At 31.1% G+C, this 25,253-nt stretch overlaps 2 protein-coding genes across 10 annotated transcripts; one reads left to right on the top strand and one right to left on the bottom strand.

Moving 5' to 3' along the window:
• Positions 1 to 8,857: 8,857 nt before the first annotated feature.
• LOC111685819 lies at positions 8,858 to 21,873 on the bottom strand. 9 transcript variants are annotated; one of them, XM_046955754.1, is made up of 11 exons: positions 21,395 to 21,873; positions 18,997 to 20,581; positions 16,992 to 17,127; positions 16,664 to 16,905; positions 16,361 to 16,515; positions 16,125 to 16,292; positions 15,824 to 16,053; positions 15,306 to 15,709; positions 15,130 to 15,230; positions 11,363 to 15,027; positions 8,858 to 10,743 (listed from the first exon to the last, which is right to left on the bottom strand). In XM_046955754.1, the coding sequence occupies exons 2-11, from the start codon at positions 19,147 to 19,149 to the stop codon at positions 9,212 to 9,214; spliced, it is 6,786 nt and encodes a 2,261-aa protein (XP_046811710.1). In that variant the 5' UTR covers positions 19,150 to 20,581; positions 21,395 to 21,873; the 3' UTR covers positions 8,858 to 9,211. The 9 variants fall into 9 exon arrangements, with proteins under 9 accessions (XP_046811710.1, XP_046811709.1, XP_046811711.1 ...); XM_046955753.1 differs by having other exon boundaries at positions 21,449 to 21,873; XM_046955755.1 differs by having other exon boundaries at positions 21,581 to 21,873.
• A 1,323-nt stretch (positions 21,874 to 23,196) lies between these two features.
• LOC111685743 (cyclin-H) lies at positions 23,197 to 24,844 on the top strand. Its single transcript, XM_023448021.2, has 6 exons — positions 23,197 to 23,452; positions 23,526 to 23,722; positions 23,790 to 23,991; positions 24,046 to 24,274; positions 24,354 to 24,465; positions 24,627 to 24,844. The coding sequence occupies exons 1-6, from the start codon at positions 23,336 to 23,338 to the stop codon at positions 24,742 to 24,744; spliced, it is 975 nt and encodes a 324-aa protein (XP_023303789.1). The 5' UTR covers positions 23,197 to 23,335; the 3' UTR covers positions 24,745 to 24,844.
• The last annotated feature ends 409 nt before the right edge of the window (positions 24,845 to 25,253 follow it).

The following is a 25,253-nucleotide window of genomic DNA, read 5'->3' as shown; positions in this document are numbered from 1 at the left end:
AAACAAAAAAGATTTAAGAAAATTTTCCCAAAAAGAAAATTCACTAAAATTTCCGAAATCATTTAAAAAATATTTAAAAAATTAACGTAGTAATATAAAATATTCATTATAAATTATCGTAACAACTATAAAAGATTTATGAAAATTTTTAAAAATTTGCCTTAAATTTCAATATTTCCTTTTTTTAGGTTTGCATGCAATTTTTTATTACAAAATAAACAATATTAATATTTGTTTTAAATGATTTTTTTATTTCTATAAGCGTAAAATGTATTTTTGTTCACTTATACTAAATCGTTATTATTATTATAATTACTACTAAACTAATTAATTTATTTCATTAAAATAATTACAAAGCTATTATTACAATATATATATATATATATATATTTATATATATATATATATTTGTATTAGTATGTATAAATAATTAAACATTAAAAAAATACTTAAAGACCAATTTTCTTCCATGACAAACGTCTAAATGAAAACATTTACATTTTATTAAACTTTAAACAAAAAAAAAATGGATTTTCTTAAATATTTTAAATAAATTGCAAAATTAAAGGTCTGAGTTAAATTACTGCATTTTAGATCGTACGAGATATCTTTTACATTTTAATATCGAAGTGTGTTTTCGATACGAAAGTTTATTGGAACTCTGCAACCGAATTATACTAAAAGATCACATCGATCGAACAAGGAATCTAGTAAATATTGTCAAAAGTTCGAAAAGAATTTCGAGTTTTCTATTTGAAAGCAAATTTGATTGCCTTTACGATAAAAGCGGCCCGACCCCCCGATTTGAATTAATCTTTTAGTTCAAATAACAATTCATTAAAAATAGAGACATTTATACGTTAATCCCCAAAAATTAAAGGTATGGGTTAAATTACTGCATTTTAGATCGTGTATATAATTCGATATCAAACTAGAAATCTTATACATTATAATATCGAAATGTGTTTTCGATGCGAAAGCTTATTAGAACTCTGCAATCGAATTATGTTAAAAGATCATATTGAATGCGAACAAGTAATTTAGTAAATTTTGTCAGAAGTTCGATACGAATGTTTTCCTTTCGAAAGCTAATTTGATTGTCCGCCCCTGATTTGAATTAATATTTTAATACAAATTACAATTCGTTAATAATAGAAACATTTATACATTAAACCTTATATTCAAAATTAACATATTTGTCCAATTCACAATCGGTGTTGTAGGGTTGTATTGTATTATATCGTAATTTTTTATTATTGATTTGTTTTTGTTTCAAAAAATTTTATTTGAAAATTCAAATTCGACAACAATTATTTTATAAAAGCTTTAAAAAACTAAATTTACATAAAAAAATTGATTTACAAATTGTCCATAACATAAGCATTTGTTTATAAAAAATGCTTTAATTAAAGGGTATTAATCACTTAATAATATAAGTAAAAACTTTTATAGGGCCCTTCACACGATCACACTTTATGTACATAAATTCCAGCCGTATAATAAAAAAGTGAATAGAAGTCGTATAATTAATATTTTTTGTATTTACACGATTGGTATCAAACAATAACAAAGTAAGATGAAAACAGCTGTTTCACTACATCCCTGATCTAATGCGATGTGCTTGATTTTTTAACCATTTTAAAAAATGAAGAGTGCCATACGACTGTCAAGTTTTTCATCCGTATTCTCTCCCAATATGTGTTAGTTTCATTACATTCGTACTCTTCTACACAAAATTTTGACAGAACATATTACTTGTGTGATCGTGTAAAGGCGGCTTTAAAAGATATTACCCCAAATGTACACAATATTTTAATCAATCTAAAAAACAGCTTTCTCATTATTATAGTAAGTGAAAGCATTCATATTCATATGCATATTAGGATCATTAAGTTATTAAATAAGGTTCCAAACAATTTTGTTCTAAAGTAAAAGTATTTCAAATGCCTTCAGACTAACGCCCGTATTCATAAAGATATTAATCGCTTATTTTAGGTTTATTGCGCACATTTTCCATACAAAATATGTACAATAAACCATCAATAACTTTATTAAGCATTTGTAAATATGGGGGTAAGTGTTTTAAATTTAGTTCATGAAAAGTCGACTTTTTGAACTTTCCGTCATTTTGACTTTTCTTGATTTTTTCGATCTTTTTTTGCATTTTTCTATTTTTATTCGCAGAAACGATCTTTCGAATTATCGACTTTGTTACAATGAAAAAGTAGACTACGACTTTTTTTTGACAAAAAGTCGATTCTTCGATTATTTGAAGCTGATTTAAAAACCCTATTAAAAATATGTTTCTCCACTAATTTTTCATACTGTTTCTTTTCAAGTTCTATTAAATTAGTTGTTGACAGCACTGTAAAACATTTTCAATTTAATTTAAAGCCTATAAATATACTTTACTAAATTTTAATAAACACTTTGTAAAAAAAATGTATTTCATTGAGAACATTTACTTCAATTTATTCTCTGCTAGCACTTTAAACAATTTGTGTTTGTAGCAAACACGAGATACGAAAAATACATTGCTGTTTGACAAACCAGAATTTCCTAGATCATCAAACATATGTATTTTAAATGGGACATCAAACAGAATATGTTTGAAGGAAAAATTCTGCAATTTTTTGCGCGCAGTTGCATGTTTTTGCGCCAATTTTTGCAAATTCTTCTTTTATATCATTCTTATATATGTATCATCTTCTGCAGTTTACAAACATTGTATACCTCCCTAGGAGGACCCTAGGGGGTTAAAAGATATTCTACACGAGCATGGATAACCAAATCAGCTAGACAAGATACACAGACTATTGATTAGAGTATACAATAGACTAGTAATTATACAATAGGCTAGTAACTATACAATAGACTAGTAACTATACAATAAACTATATTATAGACTAGGCTATAGACCACATTATAGACTAGACTACAAACTAGACTATAGACTTGACTGTAGACTAGACCATAGCCTGGAATATAGACACGACCATAAATTAGACTAGACTATAGATTCGAATATAACTAGACTTTAGACTATGGTCTAAAGTACAGACTAGACTATAGATTAAACTAAAGACTATACTATAGACTAGACTATATTATAGACTAGACTATATGCCATGCTATATACTAGACTATATACCATGCTATATACTAGACTAATAAGCCCGCGATATTAGACCCAAACATCCAAAATAATTCATTTAGACTAGACTGTTGACTAGATTCGACTATAGACTAAACTATAGGCTAGACTATATACATTGTATACAGAACAGAGACAATTGTCTTTTAAGTCCTTTTCCAAAGGGCACTTTGTATGGAAGCTTGGGTCAAATTACGAAAATTGGCAGTATACAAAACTGAGTTACAAATTTGTTCCAGAACCAGTTCTGAATGTGATAATTTCGAACAAAAATCATTGGTCTCAACGCCAAACTAGAACAAGTACAGTCTATAATCATGCGTTCTTAAACTAGCTGTGGAACTAATAAAATTTTTTCTGGATGTGCTGATTTTTGTAGAGATACTAAAACATTTAGCTTAATTACGAGCTCAAGAGCCCCATTCGAAGGATGCAGTTATATGTGATCTAGGTTTCGTACTTTTATCAAATTATCTTAAAAACTGCGTACTGTGGCGTGCGCACAAGGTTTATATGGAAACACAAACTTACGGGCAGGTCACAGCTCAATCGACTCAGAAAGTGATTCCTAGACGATTGGTAGGACCAATATTTTAGGCTGTTGCAGACATCAGCACAAATACCCTCCCCACTGTAGTGCTGCAAGAAATTAGTACTGATGTAGGATGGCAAACAAAAAAAAAATTCTGAAAATTATATTTCAACTGCGAATTGCAGATAGTACTCTGGTGAAACCATGAAAACATTTCCTCTTTACCGTTTAGAAGTTACAGAAATAAGCGGCAACAGCGACTGCGATTGGAGTGATATTCTGACTGGGGCTGGGGTCAAATGAGTCCCTATAATTATAAACTTCATGAGAGTCATCAGTGCTAGTAAAGAACTTGGTTTTGCAACTTTTTGTCGACCTACGAGTATATTAGACATAATTATGAACTTAAAAGCCTCATTTCGGCGGGTTCAGTTGTATGGAGGCTAGATGAATTAATGGACAAATCTTAAACACTTTCAATAGGCTTTATTCCTGGGACAATAGAAGATCATTTACAAAATTTCATTGTGTTATTTTCAAAAATTGCGACATGTAGTTTTATTACAAGTTTAAAAGCTTTATTTGGGGGTTCAGTTGTATGGGGGCTAGGTGAAATAATGGACCGATGTTAACGATTTTCAATAGGCTTCGTCCCTGAGACAATAGAAGATTACGTACCAAATTTCATTATGTTATCTTCAGAATTGCGAAATGTAGTTTGATTACAAGTTTACAAGCTTTATTTGGCTTGTTCAGTTGTGAAATAAGGGACCGATCTTAACCATTTTCAATAGGCTTCGTCCCTGTAACAATAGAAGTTCATGTACTAAATTTCAATTCAATTCGAATCGAAATTTTCTTCGGCAACTTTGGTATGCTGCATTTCGATTCGACTCTCCGCCACCTAAACAACAACTTACAAAAACGTAGGTACGATCGTAACGCAAAATACACACATTCGTAAAGCATTGAAACGAAATGGAATTGCTTCTTCATTTTCTTACGATTCAGTTTTTTATTGGAATACCTTTTTTCGATCGTTGCGTAACTGAATGCGTAAACGTAATCGAAATGCAGATTAGCGGTGACAATTCGGGGGTTCAATTGTGAAATAAGGGACCGATCTTAATAATTTTCAATAGGCTTCGTCCCTGGAACAATATAAGTTCATGTACTAAATTTCATTGTATTGGCCCCTAATCTGCATTTCAATTCAAATAGAAATTTTCTCCGTTTGGCAACTTTGGTATTGTACATTTCGATCGGACTCTCCGCCACATTACAAAAACGTAATTACGATCGAAATGCCGAAAAGCATTGAAAATGGAATTCTTCTTTTTCTAATGATTCAGTTTTTTTTAATGCGTAAACGTAATCGAAATTCAGAATAGGGGGAATATTCACCCCATGAGTTTTTGGTTAACATTAACCATTTCAAGACTGAAATCATTATTTTATATTGAAGGCTGTCAACTAAAATAAATAATCGACCTATACGACTTAAGCCGGCTTTACACGATCACACAAGTAATAGGATCTGTCTAAATTCTGTGTAGAGAAGAGGGATCGAATGGGATCGTCTAAACGCACACACATTGAGAGAGAATACAGATGGAAAATTTGACAGTCGTATGGCTCTCTTAATTTTTTTAAATGATGCAAAAAACAAGCAGGTCGCGTTAGATCAGGGTTGTATTTTTATGTAATTACATTTGAAAAAAAAGTGAAACAGCTGTTTCCATCTAACTTTTTTATTGTTTTATGCCAATCGTGTAAACACGAAAAATATAAATCAAACAATCTTTTATTCTCTTTTTTGTCATACTGATGGAATTTCATTTTACTTTTTCATTAGACTTGTCGTACGTAAAGTGTGATCGTGTGATGTGCCCTTTATAGAGATCTAAGTTGTAACGAACTTTGTAGAGACACAAGAACATTTAACATATTTAGCCTAATGCGGGGAATCGGCAGGTAGGGTTTGATTGCGATTGTATGGGGACCATGTGAAATAATGAATTAAATTATAAAAATTTGCGATCTCTAGCATGCGAATAAAGTTAACATGGATAGAAAAAGGATATTTGGACATGGACTGGTTAACCAAAGACAACATCTTCTCTTTTAGATGTTTAGATGTTAGGTTTCAGAATTGTGTCAGGTTTCAGAATTGTTTCATTTAACAAGTGTCGATTCTTAAACATTGTCACAGAATTAGTTCTAAAGTTTTAAAAACCAAAAAGAAAGAAACAAATATTTTTGCATATAGTATTCCGGAAACGATTAAAATATTTATTTTTTTTATATAAAAAAAGATATCTAGCTTTTTTTTCTTTAATGAATTCTTTTTGTTTCAATACATAACATAACAGCCAGTTAAATATAATTTAGTTTTTTTTGTCAAAATTCTTAACGAACACTGCTAGAAAATAAGCAAAATTTTTACTTGTGTTTAACCAAAAAAATAAAATTTTAAAATTTTGGTGCAAAATTTAAAAAAAAAAAGAAACACAAAAATTTTGTGTATTTTTTTAGTGTTTTTTTATAAAGTTTTTTTTTTTAATGTTTTATAGCTGTATTTTTTTTTATTAATTATTTAATACATACTTTTTATCGTTTTTTGTTTTGTTTTTGTTTTTTTTTATTAAATGTAAAATTAAACTTAATTGTTGGTTTTGTTTTATTTATTATTATTATTTAATATTAAAACTAACTATTTACATTAATAATCATAAGATTTATTATTATATATATTTTTATAAAAAAATGTTTTTTTTTTAAATATAAAGTTTATGTTTGAGATATTTTTTGTTGTTGTTGTTGTGGTTTGTTTTCTGTTCAAATTAAAAGTATAAAATTTAACGACAATACTAAAAGGAGGTAAAGCGTTATAAAACAAACAAAAAAAACAGCTGGGATTTTAACCATTAATAAAGTATTTACTTTTTTTAAAGAAAAGAAAATAAAAATTAAATTAAAAAAATAATAAGAATAAAAAAAAAGAAAAAAAAAAGATTTTAAATAATAAAAAAAATTTAAAGATCTTGAAAATAAGATCTTTTTTGTTTTAAGATGATAACAATATATATTATATATAAAAAAAGAAATTATTTATATTTGTTTTAAGTTTTCCTTTTAAACATTTTAAAGACAAGGAAAAAAAGTTGCGTGTGTGTGAAAATTTTTTTCTTACTTTTGCTTTTTTGCAGCAGACATGAAGAGTAAGAGGAGCAGTAGAGTTTTTGTTTTGTTTTTTTAAGTTAAATTATTTTCTTTTTACTTCATATATTATTATTATTATTATCAATATTATTTATAACTAATTATTATAATTTTATACATTTTTTTTGTTTAAGCATAAATGTAAGTTTGTTTTTTTTTTGTTTAAATTTTTGTTGTAGTTTTTTTATATTATTATATATTTATATAGGGAGTTGTTGTTGTTGTTTTTAATTTAATAGTATTATAGTGTGTGTGTTTTTGTTTTAATTTTCCATTTTGTTTTTTTTTTAACATTAAATGATAAAAATTAAATTTTTAAATTACAAAGAAAATCTAATTTGTTTTTTTTTGTTATATACTAAAGTTTTGTTTGTTGTTGTTGTTTTTAGTTTCATTTCTTTTCTTTTCTCTTTTATCATACAATGCTAACAAAAATCTGGTCTCATAAGAACTATTCAGTTTTTCATTATATTTTCAATCTTTTTTTTTTTCTTTTGTTTTGTTTATTGCGTGTGTTTGTGGCGTGAGATGAGTTGTATGTGTGTTGGTTTTAATGTAAAATGTTTAAAATAGTTGTAGAATTTAATTAATATGTTTTAATGTCAAATGTTTTTAAGAAAAGTTATAAACTGTGTAAAAAAGCGATTTTGTTTTAAAAAAAATCTTAAATTTTTCAAATTTTTATAAAATTTTAAAACAATAATTTGAAAAACTTCATACAAAATTTGCTTTCTTTCACATTTTTAAACAAACTGTTTAATTTTCTTTAAATTTTAACTTGTTTTCAAAAAAAACGTTAGATTTTTTGTTTGTTTTAAAAGCGCAAAAATGCAACATTTTGTTTATATACAATATTTTAAAGTTTAACCGCCAATAGAAGTCTAAGTTTTGTTCCCTTGAAAAGAAAGAATTGCTATCATCAACTTGTTGTGAACAATTCATTGATTTTGTATAAAACAGCTGTTTAATGTTTACAAAATTCTATCAACAAATTTGACAATAGAAAAATTTTTTCACAAAAAAAAAAAAAGGAAACATATTTCACGTGAAATGATGATTGGCCTTAGGGGTGTCTAAAGTTCTAGGAAAAGTTTCCTTTTATAAACAAAAGTCTAACAGAAGCATTCGTTATTTAAGCTTAGTTTTAATAACAATATAAACATAAGCGTTTTGCATTCAGTTATCAAGCTTTAAAAGGCATCTATAGTAACAGTTTTAAAAACAGTCTAAAACAATCTAAACTTAAACCTTAAAAAAGTTAAAATTTAAACTTTCTCCACCAAAAAATGTTAACAAACTATGGCCCCTATTCTGCATTTCAATTCAAATCGAAATTTTCTTCGTTTGGCAACATTGGTATGCTGCATTTCGATTCGACTCTCCGCCACCTAAACAACAACTTACAAAAACGTAGGTACCGATCGTAAAGCTGAATACACACAATCGTAAAGCATTGAAACGAAATGAAATTGCTTCTTCTCTTTTTTACGATTCAGTTTTTTTGTTGGAATATCTTTTTTCGATCGTTGCCTTACTAAATACGTAAAGGTAATCGAAATGCACAATAGGATTGTAAAATAATTTCAATTTTGAAAAAAAAAATCACCTAAAAATCGCTTAAAAACTCAGCAAAACTTTTCTAAACAAACAATTTTAAAAATTTCGTGTATTTTTGTTGTTGTTACAACTATTTTTTGTAGGATTTCTTTAAATATTACATTAAATATAAATAAAAAAAGAGTTGTATTTGTTTTAAATATGTGTGTATGTGTAAGGTTTCAAATCTTTTAATTGCCAAACAAAACAAAATTAAAGAAAAACCAGCCATTTTGTTAATAATTCACAGCTTTTGTTTTCTATATATTTTTTTTCGAAATTTTCTTTAAACTAGCTAAAGGCTGTTTAATAGGTTTTTCTTATTTCAAATTTATAACTGTATTCATGTGGAATGATATTTTGTAGTTGTTATTATTATTGTTGTTGTTGTTGTACACAAAAAAAGTTGATTATGATTTCTTTATTGTCTCTCTTTAAATAGTTCAAACAGCAGCAAATAATTGCTCTAAATTTGTGAAACTTTTCTTATTGTTGTGTTTGTTCTTTTTCACAACTCCTTTTTCATTAACTACTTCATCTTTATTAACTTCTTTATCATCATCATCATTATTATCATTATCATCGTTGTTGGGGCGTCTGTTATTAAGTTTTAACAAAGTTTTCGCCACATCTTTGATATTTACATTGATTATTTGTTGAATATCCATTGTTTTGAAGACCCTAAATGGTAGTTATCTTGCCTCGTCTCACCTATTGATTGTCGTGGTGTTGCTATTATTGTTGTTGTTGTTGTTGCTGTTATTAGTGTTTGTATTTTGTATATTATTTGTATTGGCCATTAAAGTCGTTGTGTTGTTATTATTGGCGGAAGAACCATTTGCTGAAGAGCTACTATTTACCGTTGCTGTACTATTTGTATTATTTAAACTGCTAACGACTGTAGAAGAATTTTCCATATTTAAAACATTATTGGCGGATTTCAGATCGTTTACAGAATGACTAATATTTGTTAGTGAGTTGGATGATGAGTTGATGTCCCCTGCCAGGGATGAAGATGAGTGTTGCTGCTGCTGCATATGCAAAGAACCATCGCTGTTGTTGTTATTGTTATTATTATTACTTAAAGCATTTAGCGTGACTCCCAGAGGGTTACTAGTGTTGGAGGTGATTTGATTTGCATTGAGTTGCGTGGACTGTGAGACAACTTGCAAAGTGGTGGTTCCAGCTCCCGCGGATGTTGTATTATTATGACTGTTATTACTTGCCGCTGAGACGGTAGCTACAGGCACAGTTCGCATATTAGCGAATATGGCTTGATTGTTGGCAATGCGACTACGTAAAACAGCATGTGTCATACCTTGAGGACCAATTTGTACCTGCATTTGGCCAGCATTATTTTTCTGCAAGGGTTTTACATTCAACAAACTGGTATACAATACCCTTTTGTTATTATCACCCGTATTGGATCCCACCGAAGTGGCAGTCACTGTACCCAACCCGGTTGCACTATTTGTATTGTTATCCACTTGTGCGGCCCCAATAATATTTAATATTCGCTCTCTTTTCAATTTACCCGTTTGCTGTAACAATTGTTGTGGCAATATTTGTTGTTGTTGCTGTATGTTGGCTTTATTTAATACCACTGTCTGTTGTTGTTGTTGCTGCTGTTGTTGTGCCTGCTGCTGCAGTTGCTGTTGTTGTTGAGGATTTGTGGCAACAAAATTTAATTTCAAATTTGAGTTATTTGTTTGTTGAAGCTTTTGTGCTGCCGTCTGCAATTCTGAAGCATTTGTTATTGTGAAATTTGTCGCAGCTCCTCCACTAGAACTTGTGGTTAAATATATTTTATTACCCTGTTGTGAGGCTTGCGATGTTATTATGGCCGTTGGTTGTAAACTGTAATTATGATTAGCTGCTATGGCAGCAGCTGTATTATGTTTTTGTTGCTGCTGCTGTTGTTGTTGTTGATGTTGCTGCAGATTTACTTCTGAGACTAGTAGAGGAAAGGAGGGCATTTTAATAACTTTTCCACCAGGTAATTTTTGTATTTGCTGTTGTTGTTGCTGCTGCTGTTGGTGGTGCTGTTGTTGATGTTGTGTATTATAAGTTACAGCTGTTGTGGTTGTTGTATCCTGGCCACTTATTGTTACATTAACACCGGACAATTCATCATCTTGTGTTTGTTGTTGTTGTTGCTGCTGTTGTTGCAACAATTGCGGTTGTTGTTGTACAATTTTTCGTTGTGAAAATTTACGATTTAATAGCAACTTGTTGATGTCTTTTTTTTGTTGAATAAGCAGAATTTAGAAAGAAAAGAAAAACAAATTAGCATAAATGCAATAAAAAGAGTCATATTTACAATTAATTTTAAGGAGTACTTATGGTGCAATTCTCTTTAAAAAGTATTATAAAAATGCAAACTCATTTTTTCACAGAATATTGGTGAAGTTATTCACATAACTAGAACTAAGTTAAAACTGAACTAGAAATGAACTACTGCTGAACTAAAAATAAACTACTAGTGAACTAGAACTGAACTAGAGCTGAACTAGACCTGAACAAGAACTGAACAAAAACTGAACAAAAACTGAACAAAAACTGAACTAGAACTGAACTAGAACTGAACTAGAACTGAACTAGAACTGAACTAGAACTGAACTAGAACTGAACTAGAACTGAACTAGAACTGAACTAGAACTGAACTAGAACTGAACTAGAACTGAACTAGAACTGAACTAGAACTGAACTAGAACTGAACTAGAACTGAACTAGAACTGAACTAGAACTGAACTAGAACTGAACTAGAACTGAACTAGAACAGAACTAGAACAGAACTGAACAAGCACTGAACTAGAATTGAACTGGAACTTTTATTTTCTCATTTTAACTCAACTCACCTGTGCTCTCGGGACCATTTAGCTGCCTCTTTTGAGCCGGTCGACTTGTCCAAACAATTTTATTACCAGTTCCCGCGACCGTACCATCAGTATTTGCGGTACCCGTCAACATACCGGCAGGATTAGTCGTCACATTTGTTGAACCTATTTGACGCCAAACAATTTGTTGTGTCGCCTGACCGACCAGTTGTTGCTGTTGTTGTTGGGACAACTGCTGAACGGCATTGCGAGCTGATGTCGTAACGATTAAGGGACCCGTCGATGTCGAACCATTGCCACCCGTTGCCGAACTTATGTGTTGAACACCGGCAATATTTTGTACTGTTAATTGTTGACCACTACTTGTATTAATGATATTAACACCCTGAGTGCCTGAAGTAACGGAGACGGGAGCTTTTTGTAGGTAGATCTTTTGTGAACCGGCTGTTATAACATCGCCAGATGATGTTGTATAAATCATTTGTCCGCCAGCATTATTAACAGATGATGCACCGATTGGGGTAAGTGTAGGTTGGCGCATTATTGTTGCTGCTGTGGTGGCTGACGATGTTGGGACGTATTGGGCTATAACTGAGGCGGCGGATGTATTAACCAGATCTCTTTGCAGGAGTAGTTTTTGTTGTTGCTGTTGTAGTTGCAACTTACGCTGTTGTTGCTGTTGCAGCTGCAATTGATGGAGTTGTTGTACGGTAACATTTCGTATTTGTTGAGTGTTTGGTTGTTGCAACACTTGGATTGTTGTCAATTGTTGCTGCGCTTGTTGTGGTTGCGCGGCATGTAAAACAGCAGCAGGATGATTAGTCGTCGTTGTAGTTTGCAGCTGATGATGTTGCTGCTGTTGTTGTTGTTGCTGTTGACTTTGCTGTACAACCAACGATTCGTTTTGATTCAATGAAATCGTATTACCAATTACTTGTACTGGTGTGGAATGAGCAATTAAATGTTGTTGTTGCTGTTGCTGATGTTGTTGTGGTTGAAGTTGAGGTTGATGTACATGTTGTTGCTGCTGTTGTATTGTTTGTGTAATAATCATTGGTGTATTGGTGGTAGGTGCGCTTTGCTGTATCTGTTGCTGTTGTTGAACCATTTGCAGTAATTCACGATGTGAATTCATATTATCTGTATTAACGAACGAATTCATTATCAGCGGTGCCATTGGCGCCAACTGCGGTTGTTGCACATTTGTTACACGTGGATTATTAACACTTACAGCAACATTGGTTTTTGTCTCTGTTACCTCCATGGGTTCAGATTTTATAGCCACCTCAGGCTCAACTTCTTCGGGCTCTTTTTTGGGTTCTTCTTTTTTAAAGAACGTTTCATCGGTAATATTTTCTTTTTCTAAGGGAGAACAATTAAATGTGGAACTACCTACGGGAGCTAAAAGAGCACAAGATTTTTTGCCACCTTTTAACTTGGCTACCTTTTTGTCACCCATAGATCTATCGCCTTTCTTTGTATCATCGATGCTGTCGAGCAGCCCCGCTGCCACTTCAACATCGCCATCTACTTCGGCGTCTACATTCTCACCGTCCAAAATTCCATTCCAAAAGTTGGTGGCCTGATTAAGAGTCTTAATATCGTCGATTTGTACCTCTTGCAAGATATTGTCCAACATATCCGCATCATCACCATCACCAAGAAGATTAATATCATTCAATGAATCCCCACTGAAATTCAGATCCAAACAAGCCGCACTATTATTTGTTTCCGGACTTTTACTACTGCCCCGCGTCAAGTCGGACAAATAGGAGTTTTGTAACAATTGGGTATCGGCTTCTAAATCATCATACTTAAAGGCTGAACTAATAAATGCTGATTTGGCATCATCCGAATCCGTTTTCCACAACCGAGACGCCGAAGACTTTTGAATTTCCTCCTCATTCTCTAATGGTTCTCTAACCATTTCTACAGCTATAGGAGTGTGTTGTGACCATTCTACTAGAGGAGAGCTTAGCTTGTAATCCATATTTAAGCCCCAATAGCTCTCCTCCTCCTTTTCGGTTTCTGTGGGAGTTTTAGGACGAAAGTGCAACCAATCTCGTCGTATTTCCGACAAAAGTTCATTGCAAATATCCAAACGTTGTGATGAAGTAGGTGACAGACCTCCCAGCATAGACAATTCATCATCGTTGTCTACGTTCAAAGCATTGAACACCTTCAGTGCCTCACTATTAGAACAGGGTGTCGATCTGTGTTTCTTCAAGTTTTTCACTCTAATAACATCGGCCATTTGATTAAAGCAAGATACCTCGTCATCATCACTACCTGGTCTAGACGATGTTTGCAGGTGGCGACTACTTTTTCGCATTAGCTCCCTGTCTGCCTCATCGACCACCTCTTTTTTAATCTTTATAAGATTACTTAATTCAGCCAAATTAACATTTTCTTCATCCTCCATCATATCGGCTGCCGCAGTAGTACTCAATTTTTGTATACTACTCAAAGGCTCATTCGAATCATCTGCCGAACCTAGGGAGGCTGCTGAAGAATCTATTAGTTCTTGCTTTATAACCCTAGTCATCGAGTCTCCACCAGCTCCAGTAGCCGCAGAAGACGGCCGGCTGATGTTTGTTGTTTCATCGTTATCTACATCATGAACTTCGGTTTTTATCACATTAGTTTTGTCACTTAAACTACAACTACTTCTTCTACTACCATTACTAATGTTCTTATTAACATTACTACTACTATTATTGTTGTTAGTGTTGCCCACCACAATAACATTCGCACACGCTGATGCCATCGTCGCCGCCGTTGAGGATGAAAATGAAGAGATGAATGAAGAATTGTTAATCAATTTATTGTTATCTGCTGTGACGACAGTAGATGAACAACGATGATTTGGCCAATTGATAGGGGCGTTGATCAAACATTGATCTTCTTTATTCAAACCATTAAGCTTTTCTTGCTTTATTTCTGTACTGAGGGCGACAGATGTATGGTTTAATAAATTATTTACACGTTCATTTGGACTAACACCTTCTGCCACGGCCAAGGATTGTGACAACTTGTACAACAATTTGCGCGTAACCAATTCCATATTTTTCTGCTGTATGGTTGAATTGATTTTGCGTCGTTTTGTCTTCTCCATTTGCTGCAGTTGTTGTCTTCTTCGGCGTCGACGTTTTCTGGCCATGGAGACACACGAATGATAACTTCTATCACGTTGTATGTGCACACCAAATTCGTCTTCCAAATCATTTTCATCCTCTGAATATTCATAATCACATTCTTCCAGGTCATCTGAATCTTCAAGTTTTTGTTCTTTGTTCAGAAGATCTTCTACTTCGATGGCCTTGTTATGATTACGATGATGGTCTATGACTTCAGAGTTTTCTTTCTTAATTGTTATGGCGGGTGTATTTGCATTATTTACAGATGTTTTGTTGGTCGTTGATACTGCCAGTGTTCCAGCAATATGATTGGCTGCACTATTTGCTGGCGGCAGTAAATCAACGACAGTGGGTGGTGAGGCGGGTTTAGTTGTATCTTTATTAGTCGTTGTTGCATCTGAGGTGTTGGTTGTTGGATCGCTTGTTTTCGTCTCCAGAACTGTATAGTCGAGCTGTGACCAGAATTCATCAAAATTCGTTGCCACACGATCGAGTAGTACACGTCCACCACGACCCATACGTCTTCGAGCAAAGCCAATACAACGTGGTCTAGAGGGAATTGAAAGGAAACGAACAGAAAAATATAAAAAAATGTATTCCAGCAGGAAAAGAAAAGAACTTTATATTAAATGATTTTTAGTTTCTACTTACCTTGGATGCTTAATAGAAGTGAGTGTGTAACGATATTTAGAGTCACCAAAGCCATAATCCTCCTTAGGTTCCCAGGGCCAATTTCCGGTATGGGTTCTCGTCTATAATAGAAAAGCAACAAAAAAATAAATAAATACTTTCTCAAATCTAGAGTTAATTTTTAAAAAAACACTTACCCTCAAATAATCGCAGCCTTGTTTTCTTCTAAATGCAAATGGAGCCTCTTCTTCACTCTCCGAACCGATTTTGTGCGCTAAATCTTCTTCTTCGGTCTCAATATTTGATTCATTTGGCGCTGGCGATGAACTTTGACGATGCAGGTGATGCAAATGATGTGGCAGATGTGGATGTGCAGCGGTACCAGTCAGACCACCAACACCACCAGCAACATTACCACCTAAAGCAGCTCCCGTTGCTGCGGACGCTGGTATAACACCAATGCCCGCTAAATACTGTTGTTGCTGTTGTAAGTGTTGTTGTTGTTGCTGTTGATGCAGCTGTTGCTTATCACGCGGTACTTTATGCTTGCGTTTCTTATACTGTCGTTTCTCTTTGCGACTACCCGAGTTTATTCCATCTGCTATTTATTGTTTTTTTTTAAGGGAAAACAAAAACAAATTTTAATATCACAAGAAAAACGAGTAAAGAAGAAAGAAATGTAATATAAAAAATGTATTTTTAAGGTGTTCTATACCCATAGCAAGATTCGCTGAATTCAGGAACGGCGATGCTGATGAATACAAATGACCACCTGGAGTTGTTACATTACCTGCAGAACCTGGTGTAAGTAAATTTGTCGTACCCATTACATTATTTAAACCGCCTGCCGAGGATGCCACACTTGGTACCACAGCAGTAGGGGTAGCCCCCGAAGAGGATGAATGATGCGAGTATTGATTAGCATACAATGGAGCAAAGGCAGGTCTGTAAATAGAACACAAATATGCAACAATTAATTAACTATAGCTTAACATATAATTAAACTTAAAATATACCTAGCATTTTTAAGTGTTGCACTGAGCTCTGAAAGTAAAGCTCCGCTAAAGTCTTTAAGTTGCACACGCTTCTCAAAGATTTCTATGGACAAATGCAGTTGTTCACGCTTAGTTTTCTCACGTCTCTTAACCATTTCCAAAACTGTTGTGGCTCTTTGTAAATCTCGTCTAGAAAATGTAATTAAATAATTAATTATTATGATCTAAACATTTATATATATTAAAATTCTATTTACCTCAACTTGAGCATCTTCTCATAGGAAGTCTCATCATTTTTACGATTCTTTCGCGTTTGCATCTTTTCGGTGCGTCTACGAAATGCTAAGTACGGATTATTTGATGAGGCTCCCGGTCGATTCTCAGTTTTAACGGACAATATCAATGGATGTTGCTGTAGTAGTAGTTGTTTTAAGTTTTTTTTTTATTTTTTGGAAAAAATTATGAAATTTTTAATAATTTCTTATATTTATTCATTGAAAGTAAAGAAAATAGTAACAGAGAAAGAGAAAACTAAAAACAAATGAAGGCCAATTGTTTACCATTTTCAGACGTTTGTTCAGCCAGTAGTCGTACACGGCTATGCTGATCTCATCGTCCTGTTTGAGCAGCGCTTTTGCCTCATTTAGTGTAACCACTGTCTGGCCCGAACTCTTCTCTAAACGGTCCATCATTTGTTCGAATTTTAATGGTGTTAGATCGAGACGTTTTCGTTGTTGATTTATCCACAACTCATCTTCACTATCCATATCATATTCGGGTACATCTTGTTCTAAACCAAGCGCTAAATAATATTAAGATAAACATTTTATTAAATCTTAATTGTCTGTTAAAGTTAGTGAATGAGAGTGAGATTGAGTTTTAACTTACGTTGCATATGTATCAATTGTCGCGGCATACGATAATTGGGTGGATAATTTCTATCATAGAAATCTTGTTCGGTGGTATAGACTTCTGGCGTTGGTATAATAAGACCCGTACATATTGCTCTTTGCAAATGATGCTCCTAAAAATTTATATATATATTTTTTTTAATATTATTTTATGAAGATGATTTTAAAATTTAGTGTATAGTAGAAAATACAAATGAATACAAAGTTGTAGCGTAGAAAAATATTTTTGAAACTAGTTCCATTTAAAATAATCATTACAGATCTTTAAGTAGTGATGGAACTGAATAATATTTCCAATGTTATGAAGTATTTTCAATTTTTTTGTGGAGTAAAACAGTGGAGGCTAAATTTGATGTTGCAATTACAAATATTTTCCCTTGAAGAAACTTTAGTCATTCATGCATATGGTGTGTTTCCCTATAGAGAATATGATATACATATGACTACTGTGTGTCTTCAGTATAATTCAAAGGACAACAAAATATCCACACTTCAATCTCTTAGGTGAACAGTTTAAAGTTTTGAAGAAAAGTCTTTTAACTACTGAATTGTTTGGAGATTTCAGACAAAGACTTTAATCTTTGAACTACTTCATTGTTTAATCCATTTAACAATGCAATTAACTGTCTTATTGATTTGCCGGTTGATTGACTGGTTCATGAATTACTTCATTGATAATTCCATTATCTAGTCCGATAACTTATGTCTTGTCTATTCTATATTGATTTATATTTGTTGTAGAATCTGGACTATAATCTGTCTTCAGACTTTCTTAATCGATATAACTGACTTATCTAACTAAATAACTAATTATCTGTATATATATTTATTTATCTATTTATCTATCTATCTATCTATCTATCTATCTATCTATCTATCTATCTATCTATCTATCTATCTGTCTTTCAATCAATCAATCAATCTATCTATCTATCTATCTATCTATCTATCTATCTATCTATCTATCTATCTATCTATCTATCTATCTATCTATCTATCTATCTATCTATCTATCTATCTATCTATCTATCTATCTATCTATCTATCTATCTATCTATCTATCTATCTATCTATCTATCTATCTATCTATCTATCTATCTATCTATCTATCTATCTATCTATCTATCTATCTATCTATCTATCTATCTATATATCTATATATCTACATATCTATATATGTATCTATCAATCTATCTATCTATCTATCTATCTATCTATCTATCTATCTATCTATCTATCAATCTATCAATCTATCAATCTATCAATCTATCTATTAATCTATCTATCTATCTATCTATCTATCTATCTAAATATATATCTATCTATCTACCTATCTATCTATCTATCTATCTATCAACTAACTAATTACCTGACTAAAAACTATCTTCTTCGTTCGCTTCGCAAGGAATCAGCTGATTCGTTTCTTTTTCGACTTGCTCTGGTTTCCGTAAGTCACAAATGAATCAGCTGAGTCAGAACAGAACGTAGAAACTATTTAGCCCCTTTTGGAATATAATATATAGTAAATTATTCCTAGCAATACCCTATTCAACAATAAGCGAGTTTATATACCTTAGAATTAAAAACAATGGAAGCAATTGAAAGAAACGATTTCTAAAAACTTACAATCCTCAAATAAAGATTAAAACACCATTAATATGGTCTATAGATCAGTATCCTCAAATCATAAAAGTAAACATATTAAATGTGAAATGATTTAACAAAATTTTACCTGAATACCATAAAATATAGATTGTTTCTACAAAATTACAACAAATTAGGAGCAGATTGTATTAGTATTAACATAGGTATGTCAGTCTTTATTGGGAGTTTTAAGTTAAAAAACACTTAATTAAACAAACTTTAAACGTCTAAAACCTCACATTAAATATTTATATATAAATTCTATTTTAAATTTGATTATAAACCACAAATTTTTAAATGTTATTATGTATGTTACATTAAGATTTAAAAAAACTCACCGACTCTTCCTCTTTTTCCATACCACTGGGCATCTGTGGTACAGCTCGATTGATGGCCGAATACTCAGGCAAATCGGGCAACTCCTCAGCCAAATAAATTGGCATTTGTTTGGAGGGATCAAGGGCACGTGCCCTAAATGATAGTTTCGACATGATGCTGCAGTTATTTCCTTTTTTATTTATACTTTACAAACTAAATTTGGCTTTTTTTTATTTCAGTATATAAACGGGAACTAAATGATAACTTTTTTGTTTTGTTGTATTAGAGATGATACTGGATACTGGATTTAAGGTGTAATAGCAATTAGAGGGTTTATCCTTGTAACGATATCCTTAAATATTGAAGATGACAATGCAGTGTTGTGGATGGATGACAAAAGCCTTTTATGGACAATTTGTTGGGAGTTAAGGTTGTTTTATCGTTTGTTATGGACAACAATCTAAATTTAAAAGCCTCCTCTGGTTGGTTTACAAAGTAAGCAGCACTGCTGCTACTCTTCTTTAGTATTGTTGTGGCGTTGGATGTGAATTTATGGGGGGAGATGGGAAAACTACACCACCACCGTGTATTAGAAATTTGTTCTAACACTAAATCCACTTTACGCAAACAGTATAAATCCTTGAAAGGGTTTAAATGTACGGCGCTGTGGAGTAGCAGCAGTAGTAGTATTTGAAGTTTATTAATAAGATTTTTCAAAATAATCTGTTGTATTAATAATGAACCCGTTAAGGTTCTTAATAAGAGCTCTATGCTCTTTAATTGTTGGACGTCTATACTCCTCGTCGTCGTAGTTGTATTTACTGTGTTTACAGTTGTCGTTGAAGTTTGAATTTGTATTTGCGTTGCAGGATCTTGGCCTGTTTGCGATGAATTGTGTTTTGTAGATGTTGTTGGTGTTGTAGAGATCAGTAGTGGTACCACCAGGACCCACAACAATATATTCTCTGGCTTTTTGTTGTTAATATTGTTGTAATTATTATAAATAACGTTATTGTTGTTGGTATTATTATTGTTGTTATAATAATAATTATTATTTTTATTTATTAATTTGTATTGACAATTACAACTACTACTTTTTTGCAATGGAAGCAACAATAACAAATCGTGTGGGCTATGAGACGACGACATTTTTCAAATTGAAATCGAAAAACTTAAATAAATTTGCATAATTACAATCATAAACAACAGCATTTGTATACATTTCATATTTTCGTTTCAAACTGAGAACAACAGCAACAACGGCAGCAGCAGCAATGGCAGTTGAATTTTTGCAACATTAAACTGCATTTTTTGTTGAAAACATGATACCGATTTATTTCTATTTCCTTTTGTTAAATTTCAATATATTTTTTATTTCTTTTCTTTAACACAATTGATTTTTTTAATTTATTTGCTTTTTCTTTATATTTTTAAACAGAATTTATTCTTATTTATTTTTGCTCTCTTTTTTTATTTATTTCTTAATACGTTTGTTTTCTTTTAGAATAAAATTTTTTTTCCGAGCAGAGTAATTTATTCTTTTCAGATTTAAAAGCGAATTCACTTTGTTTCTTTTCTATTAATGACAACTTGCCACGCTATTATCTGTCAAAAAATAAAAAAAAAAAAAAATAATCAAAAAAATGCACACAAACAATACAACAAAAAAAACATGAAAATGCATTTATATAAACAAGGGGGTAGAGCAACAAAAAGAGAGTGCAAAAGAAACTGAGAGTACGAAATGGCGGGTTTTATATTAAAAACATTTAGCACTTTATAAAGAAAAATATTTAATTCTTTTATTTTCACTTTTTTCAAATTATTTTTTCTTTGTTTTCATTTATTTTTAAATATATTCTATGTTTACAACAAAAGCATTAAATTCGTGTTTTAAAAACAGTAAGTAAACAAAAACTTTTCAATGGAGGCGAAATGAAACAAACAATATTTTTGCGGCGAATTTAAATTTTTTTCTTGGTCACTTTTTTTTGCATATAAAAAACACAATGCAAAAATGTTTACTTTAATTTCGGATGAAAAACTCAATTAATTTAACAATTCTTACACAAAATTAATTTAATTTCATTTTTTATTACATTTTAAGTAACTTTTCATTAAATATTTACAATATTTTTAGAGAAATTTAACAAAATAACTTCTTAATGTTTGCTTTTTTCGCAGATAGCGTGGTTGTTATACGCCGTAATGGCGGCCAAATACGAACTAATAACTTCGTTAAAAAAAACAAAGACAACAAACATGAAACAGCTAACAGCTACACACATCTCCCTCTAACACCGAATTTTCGAACATTTGCTGTATCACTCTTCTTTCTTAGGCAAATTGCCTTTGTTGCTAGTATATAATTTATTCACTCTTTCATTACTCCGAAAATTCTTTTTTTTTTGCACTCACACAAACTTTTACACAATTTTTACTAAAAGGCGCGCGCATTTCTTCTTCTTTTACCTAACATGCTTCTTCTTAGCACAAAACTTCACTATATTTTCTACTCTTTCTATTCTTCCCCTGTCAGGCTTAATGCCAGAGCGAGAGAGTTATTATTTATTTCACGATTTCATTCGTTTTTTTTTCTTCTACCTAAAAGACAACGAACGATAGAAAAAAATTTTTTCATCGAAAAAATCGATTGTTCTCATATGAATTCATACTTTTTTCACATTCAATTTTCCATTTAATTCACTTTTTATTTCATTATTTTATAATAAAATTATATGCAAAACATTCAATTGCAATGATTTTCACAAATTTCTTTAAATTTTCTATGAATTTTGCGTAAAAATTCTTTATTTTATTGTGCAACGACACGAGTTTTTCACAGGGACACGTTTTTCACTGTGTGTAATGGCGGCCATATATACAGTAGAAAAACGAACGAATGTTCACAATCGTACAATGACAAAACAAAAATTTTCGGAGTTGTATAAACTAACAAAATTCATAGAAAATATTTACACACCCTATATTAATGATAACAACAAATGATTTCCTATGTCAAATATACTAAAATGTAGGGAATTTTTTAAATTATTTAAAAAATATAAAAGTTTTACATGAGCTTTTGTGTATATAGAGAAATTCAAGAAGAATTCATTGGAATTTAACAATGTTTTGCATTTCATAAATTCGACATCGAAAGTATAATAAAAACACAGAGTTGTATTTGATACAATTAGCTTGTCAATCTTTGTATACAAAAACAACAACACAATTATGAATGATTGAAGAATAACAACTCTGCTTTAGCTATACGGTTGCTTATAAAAAAGTAATGTCAATAGTTGTATGAAAATTAGCGTTTTTATATTTTGGAATTTTTATTGAATTAATGAATTCTTTATAATATCTTAGTTTATTTTACATGTGGAAAAGTCAAGGAAGGCATATTAAAAATCAAAGGACAGAGTATTGAGTCTTTGTTTAAAAAAAATATTGAAAATTTTATAAAATATATAACCATATAATGTTGAGCTTGAGTTTCAAAGGACAGAATATTGAGTCTTTGTTTAAAAAAATACTGAAAATTTTAAAAAAAATATATGACCATAGAATGTTGAGCTTGAATATTTGTGAATATCACAATTATATATACTTTTCTAAAAGATTAGCAGAGTTGAATACGAGTTTGGTCTTAAAATTTCTCAATAAGACTAGATGTTTGAAATAATATGTTATAAATTTTGGTAAAACTTTATTTTAAAGTCGACAGAATTTCTTTAATTCGATAGATATTTGTATTCTAACATAGACAAAATATAAAATTTATATTTGTATAATTGTTTTATGTCGCAATAACTTTAAAAAACAAAAAGGCCAAATAGACTACACAAGCGGCTTGACCAACTTACCAGTATTTTACGTTTGTGCAAGCTTTTTGTGTAGTGTATGAGGGTGTTTTGTGTTTGCACAAATGCTTACGGTTTGTTTGAATTTTTGCCAATCCTTTTCTATTTACATTTTGAAGGGAAATTTACATCAGAATTTTTGCAATTTCACAAAAACGTGAAAAAATCGGTCATTGTACGAGCAATGTTTGTGATGTTTGTAATGTGTTGGAATGAAAAAGTACGTTTGTTAAGCCGCTTGTTTAGTATATTTGGCCTTAAAATAAAAAACAGTTTTATTTATTGACAAAACTAATGTTTATTGACATAACAGAGTTTATTAACATTGTGTGTTGACAACACTTTTGTTCAATACAAACAACTGCAACCAACTTCACAATTATTTAAAATAAATGTAAACAAACGAATTTTTGTGCAAAATTTATCCTTTTCATGCAATTTTTTGAAAAGTTTTAAATAAAAAGTAAAAAAAATATAAACAGCCAACAACATGTATCCCTTAAGTTCACAGAAAAAATTTTGGACCTTTAGCAGCATGGATCAATTGAATGAGTTAAGACAAAAACAAAATCAAAAATTCATAGAAACTCATGGTCAAGAAATCGATGTAAGTTTGAAAAAGAAACAAGTTTCTTAAAGAAAAAAAGTTATTTTTCATAAAAAATTTGTTTTTCTATTAGGAAGAGCAACGTTTGGAGTACTTTTTAGATGCATCAGAAGAACGTTTACTAATAAAACAATATGAAATTTATTTAAATGATTTTTGCCGGCGTTTTGAGCCCATGATGCCAAAATGTGTGGTAGGCACTGCATTCCATTACTTTAAAAGATTCTATTTACACAATTCCACCATGGATTATCATCCCAAAGAAATTTTGTAAGTTTTACGTTAAAGCAAGAAAATAGTTGAAGTCTATTAAGTGTATTTTTTTTTCTTTGCTTAGAGCTACAGTGGTTTATTTGGCTTGCAAAGTAGAGGAATTCAATGTATCGATAGGACAATTTGTTAGCAACATAAAGGGTGATCGTAACAAAGCTATGGATATTATTTTGTCTAATGAATTGTTATTAATGCAACATTTAAATTACTATCTAACAGTACATAATCCCTATCGTCCCATCGAGGGTTTTCTAATAGATATTAAGGTAAGTGTTTATATTTGTATAGTTATCATTCCTTTTTACATATATATTTTTTAGACCCGCAGTAATATGGCTAATCCAGAGCGTTTGCGTCCTCACATTGATAGTTTTATTGAGAAAACCTTTTTCACCGATGCCTGCCTATTGTATGCTCCTTCACAGATAGCTTTGGCTGCTATTTTACATGCTGCTGGTCGAGAACAGGAAAATCTGGATAGTTATGTTACAGATAATTTATTAAATGGTGCCAGAGAAAAGTTGCCCGCTTTAATTGAAGCCATACGTAGTAAGTATTTCTTTAATTTTTTAGTTTTTAACAACATTTTGTTTATTGTTTGTTAATTCTAAAAAAAACTTTTATCTAGAAATACGTTTATTGGTGAAACAGTATGAAATACCTCCCAGAGATAGAGTGAAAGCTATTGAAAAGAAATTGGAAAAATGTCGCAATCAAGAAAATAATCCAGACAGTGAAGTGTAAGTAGAAATAATTGTAATTAGTTAGGGGAAACCATAGTAATTACTACCTAATAATGCCATAGATGCATTAACACCTTTCCTTTATCTTGAAAATGAATTTTATAAAAAAAATTTATTTATATATATTAATAATAACAAAATTTTGTATTTACTTTTAGTTACAAAGAACGCATGCGCAAAATGTATTGTGATGATGATTTAGATGTTGTCGAAGACACCTCCTATCACATAGCAGACTCTAGCGCTGATATGTCTGTTCTGAACATGAGTCAATAGTTAAAGTTAACCGATTTTTTTATATTGTTTCGTTTGAATATTTCTTTTTTTATGTTAAAAGAACTAAATAAAATTTTTGAAAATTTAACTAAAAAATCTAGTAAAAATTTGTTTTTTAAAATTAAATTAAGATTTTTTTTTGTGAAAATTTGATTGCTTATTAAAAATTTGAATTTGAAATTTGGGTTTTAAAGGGAAATTTCGAGTTTTTAGTATAGTTCAGTTTAGTGACGAGTTAAGTAGTTTAGTCCTTTAACTATTCAATAATATATTGATTATACTACTAGACTAGACAATAGACCAGTCCATAGAATAGTCAGTAGTCTATAGTCCAGTCATTAGGCTAGTCAATGATCTAGTTCATAGACTAGTCAATTTTTTAGTTCATAGACTAGTCAATGATCTAGTTCATAGACTAGTCAATGATCTAGTTCAGAGACTAGTCAATGTTCTAGTTCATAGACGAGTTAATGACCTAGTTCATAGACTAGTTAATGATCTAGTTCATA

Source organism: Lucilia cuprina, chromosome 6 (assembly GCF_022045245.1).
Source record: "Lucilia cuprina isolate Lc7/37 chromosome 6, ASM2204524v1, whole genome shotgun sequence".
Taxonomy (NCBI): Eukaryota; Metazoa; Arthropoda; class Insecta; order Diptera; family Calliphoridae; genus Lucilia; species Lucilia cuprina.
Note: the sequence above shows the minus strand (reverse complement) of the source record. Positions and strands in the feature narration are given on the sequence as shown.